We start from the raw sequence: 5,213 nt of genomic DNA, 5'->3' as shown, positions 1-5,213 counted from the left end.
TTCCTGCTTCATAGTTTTTCACTTGTCACAGATCTTCAGGATACGGATCTCACTCACGATAAGGACTACTATATATTAATTTGTTTTGAAGGCCCATTGTGAAACTGCTTACTTGTCAGTTTCAGATACAAAAGAAACCCTGCCATTCTCTTTTTGTTCTCTCATTGAGACTGCTCCGGCTGCAGAGAAGAAGCACTGAGCACTGATCTGTGGCGAATGTCCTGCTGATCTTTGCTGTCAAGTTTTATATCTGTTAGCTTTCTGTATCACACTGAGTGAGTTTTTAGTCGGCATTACACTTGTCATTGCCCCTACACACTGTTCAAAACAACAACAAAAAAACTAAACAAATGCCATGGCTGCTTTTAATATTTACCATTGATTAAAAATATGTATCATAGTTTCTTTAATAAGGTTTTATTTGTCACAAAACATTATGAAGGTGGGCAATGATTTTAAACTTAAGCAGTTTGTGTTTCGTGTGTGGTTTACAGATTTGTAAATTTATTGGTAAAACATTTTTTCAGAGCATGTGGCTACACGTTTTATTTAACCTCGTTATTTAAACTTTGTTACATTTGATGCTTTTACTGAACAAGCTTTGTATGTATCTTCACATTTAAGTGAAAAGCCATAAATGAAGCAACGATTGTGTTCAGGGACTTTGTTTATTTTTTTTATTCATGCATTCATACCAGTTTGGGTAAACACAATACCAAATAAGTTTTTTTTTTTTTTTTTTTTTCAAAAAGGGCATAAAAGATTGTCTGTTCTCTAAAAGCCTTGGTAAATTTACAGAAACTAGTACAAATGTGAATTTGTGTAATTATAAAAGTGATAAATGTTCATCTTTACTGTAAGTGTTTCTGGCCATTGATCATTTGTTTAATCTTTATTCAGTAACAGAAGAAGAGGGTTTGATTATATTAATCAAATGAGCAGGTACTGGACTGGATTTTGTTGTAATGGACTGAAGATATTTATATAATTTGCATCAAAAAGTGTCCAGACAAGGAAACTGGCTAAGGAAATATGGATGAAAGTTAAGTCATCACAAGACGTATCCTGAGCTGCAGTTCAATTCACTTTATTTATATAGCGCCAAGTCACAACAGAAGTCGTTTCAGGGCACTGAACAGAAACATTCACATACATTTTAAAAAAACATTTCAGATATATACCCAAGGAAGCCACCAGATTTAATTGAATCTTCACTTCATCGCAGTCTCCCATCCTGAGCAAGCACAACGGCAACAGTGGAAAGGAAAAACTCCCGTTTAACAGGAAGAAACCTTCAGCAGATCCAAGTTCTGAACCCTGAGGAACTCTATGACTAACTTTGGTGTATAAAGAAGATTCATTATTTACATTTACACATTTACAAACTTCTACAATCTATGAAATAAATATGATTTAAATCATTTTAGAGCTGTTCCTGTATTCCCAATATCATATTCAAGCCTCTGTAGTAGAATATTGTGATCAACTGTATCAAATGCAGCACTGAGGTCTAACAGCACCAGTATAGACACAAGCCCAGTTAGTAACTTTCACCAGTGCTGTTTCTGTAGAGATGCACCGATCCAATATCAATATCGGTACAGATATCGGAAAAACTTCTGGATTGGGTATCGGTGACTATGTGACGGATCCATACATAATGCACACCAGCATCATTTACGTATTGGATTTTTCCGATCCAACCTGCAGAGATTTCCGATCCATGATGCACGTTGGCTTCAAACTATGGAATGGATTTCCTGAACGGAGGCGTGCTTCATGAACCCAGAGTAATAAGACCCGCCTCACATTCAGGAAATCCATTTCATAGTTTGCAGCCAGCTACAATGTGAGGACTGAGTTAGCAGCACTATGGCTAACAGCTAACAAACTTTTCATCTAAATATGTCCGCTGTGTGGAAGTATTTTACACTAGAAACACCACAAAACAAGACAGCAACGCGCAATGTCTGCAGAGCCATAGCTCCACATTAAACTGTGGTAAAGTTAGTTTTACGTTGGACATTCGAGCAGAATTTAATTCTAACTTTAAAACGTATCCAACATTAATAAAACTTACCTCAAGTTGCCTTTTTTGGACATGCGTGCATATATTTGTACAAATTGTACTTGAGAGGAGATTATTACAGCCTCATAAAATCGATGATCATGATATCGGAACTGGATTGGTATCGGTCGATATTTAGATTTAGGTATCGGGATCGGATCGGAAGTAAAAAAAAAAAAAAGAAAAAAAAAAAGTGGATCGGTGCATCCCTATGTTTTTGTTCTATGATGAACTGTCAACCCTGACTGAAACTCCTCAAACAGATTATAAATATGTTATAGCTGCAGATTTGTGTAATGTATTGGAAGGCAGTTGGCAAAATCTTCACACAAATCCTGTAAACAAAGCAGCTTGATAAAGTTTGGTTTGATTTCTGAACCAATGAAAAAATATTGAAGATGAGAAAAACATAGTAACTCAAAAAGGGGTCACAAAGTTTGACTTGTTTTGGCTTTCCAGACTAAGTCTGCTGAAAGTCTTCAGGAGCCACAGTGATCATTGCTCATCAGAGGAGACTGCGACCACATCAGCTGACTCTGTCTGATTGCTTTTTGCCACTCAGCATCTTTCAGCACATGATCCGCTCCAACACAGAGCTCAATCTGTTTGCCGGTGGTCACTTCTCCCAGCCACACTGCTCACATTGTTTTATCTAATACATTTATTAAAGACACACTTAAAGTGCTTCTCCCCCCCCCCCCCCCCCCCGCCACTTATCTTATTTTTGAGGAAGCATGCAGGTTAATGAGGGCATGAGTCGCAAGCACGAGGAGGCGAATCACGTCATTTCTTGTGTTTATATCTTTATGAGGGGAGTTTACCAAGTCAGTGTGTGTTTGTGTAAATTTAGCAGCATAATTGCACCCTGTCATGTTAACAAAACTCTCCCAAACAGAGATGCAGAGTGCTGACTGGCCAGGAAAGAAAATTCATCAACTTTTTTGGTGCTCTTTGATAAATAACCTTTTATAGTTTTTTTTTGTTGGTATATGAGCAGTTATTACTTTTTTCTTCTTTTTGTACAGATATTATTTGATCAGGCCCAGAGATCAATCAAGACTCAACTGCAAACCTTTGTGAAAGAGTGAGTATTAAAATGACAAAACATGAAAATAAAATTAAAAAAAAAGTTCTCTTGTAAAACTCCAAAATAATATTGACTGCAGAAGCAGGATTTCTGGACATTTGACGTTGATGCAAAAGATGTGAAATAAACAACAAAAGGACTTCTGCAGTAGGAATAAAAACACAAAATGGATTAATACTATAAAACTTCCCAGTTTGAGCATACAGGAAGCAGTTACTCAGTCTGTAAGTCATTGTAAGGATTTAGAGTCTTTGCCTCAGGCGCCTCAAAGCTCCACACCCACATTATTAACACTCATACTTTCATGGAAATATTTTTCTTAGTGGCCATCTTGTAGCTTTCTAATGTAAAGATTATATCACAACGGCTCTCCACACACACTGACTGGGGGCTTTCACAAAAGCCAGGTCAAGGGCTTTCAGCAAATATTTGTTGTTTTCACTTATAGGGATTTCCAGGGCACTGGGATTCATACAATGACCTTTGACTTTTTGTGAGCTTCTTTACAGCAGCATGCTCAAGTTCTTTCAGAGTTCAGATAAGCCTATCTTCCTTTTGACAACTCACCTTTGCCCCATTAGGCTGTTGCAGATAAAGAAAAATATCTTAGTGTATTTCCATAGTTGGATTAGTGTATTTTGGGGTGCATAAGCTCAGATAGGTCTACTAGAGTTACACATTTACTAAATGTAGTTTAAAGTTGCTTAACATTTACGATTAAGCAAAAACGGATATGGTCCAGATTCAAGTGTGAAATGTAACCCCCCGCCTTTAAAAAAAAAAAAAAAACAATTAAAAAAAAGCCTGTTTTCCTCTCCTTGTTCACAGTGACCTACGTAAGTTCAAAGAAGCCAAGAAACAATTTGACAAAGTCAGCGAGGAAAAGGAGACGGCACTTATCAAGAATGCTCAGGCTCCACGAAACAAGCAGCACGAAGTGGAGGAGGCCACCAACATCCTCACTGCCACACGCAAGTGCTTCCGACACATCGTCCTTGACTACGTCTTACAGGTACTAACTGATGCTCTTATGACAGAAACAAATTATTAAAAATGTGTTTGTGCTGTACGAGAGAGTTTAATCCAAAACTTGAAGTCACTTGTGCAGCGGGTTTTATTTTTGAGAGGGATGCGATTTTTATTAATGAGACTTCAATGCAGAAACAGATTGATGAGGCTTAGCATTAGCATACTTAGCATTTAGTAGTATCTTAATTTTATTTTATTTTATGACACTACTTTTTAATTTTTACTTTATTTACATTCTATTGTTTATTGTTGTGTTTACTTTATCTGTGGTTTTGTCTAAAACGGGTCTCTTGAAAATGAGTCCTCGTGACTCAATGAGACTAACAAGTTCAAGTTTAAGTATCTTTATTGTCATTCGCATCACATGTGGTACATGAGGTGGAACAAAATTGTGTACACAAGGTCCCAGTTACACCCAAAAACAGCACAAATATAAAGTATAAAAAGAAACGGTACATAAGGATCTAAGATATACACTAAGATATACACTAAGATATACGCTAAAAGAACGCTAATACGCTAAAAGATCTAAGATATACGCTAAACACTAATAATGTAAAATAATATGGTGTTTAGCATATAGCTTAGATCTTTTAGCATATCGTTTATCATATATATTCGATCTTTGAGCATATTGTTTAGCATATATCTTGGACTTTTTAGTGTATTGTTTAGTGTTTGTCGTTGATCTTTTAGTGTATTGTTTAGCGTATATCTTAGGTCTTTTAGTGTATATCTTGGATCTTTTAGCGTATTGTTTAGCGTATATATTCGATCTTTGAGCATATTGTTTAGCATATATCTTAGATCTTTGAGTGTATTGTTTAGTGTGTATCTTAGGTCTTTTAGCGTATTATTTAGCGTTTATCTTAGATCTTTTAGCGTATAGCTTAGATCTTTTAGCGTATTGTTTAGTGTATATCTTAGATCTTTGAGTGTATTGTTTAGCATATATCTTAGATCTTTTAGCGTATATCTTAAGTCTTTTATTGTATATCTTAGATCTTTTAGTGTATTGTTTAGCATATA

General features: G+C 35.9%; 1 protein-coding gene across 1 annotated transcript in view; it reads left to right on the top strand.

Annotated features, from left to right (window-relative positions):
• Nucleotides 1–5,213, top strand: part of LOC119430619 (arf-GAP with coiled-coil, ANK repeat and PH domain-containing protein 2) — a 58,825-nt gene that overhangs the window by 20,785 nt on the left and 32,827 nt on the right. Inside the window, exons 5-6 of the mRNA XM_037698054.1 lie at nucleotides 3,094–3,152; nucleotides 3,984–4,167. Of these exons, the coding sequence (XP_037553982.1) occupies nucleotides 3,094–3,152; nucleotides 3,984–4,167 (243 nt within the window). The remainder of the gene's footprint in view (nucleotides 1–3,093; nucleotides 3,153–3,983; nucleotides 4,168–5,213) is intronic.

The sequence above is a fragment of the Nematolebias whitei genome, chromosome 3, assembly GCF_014905685.2.
Source record: "Nematolebias whitei isolate Nwh7 chromosome 3, NemWhi1, whole genome shotgun sequence".
Taxonomy (NCBI): domain Eukaryota; kingdom Metazoa; phylum Chordata; class Actinopteri; order Cyprinodontiformes; family Rivulidae; genus Nematolebias; species Nematolebias whitei.
Note: the sequence above shows the minus strand (reverse complement) of the source record. Positions and strands in the feature narration are given on the sequence as shown.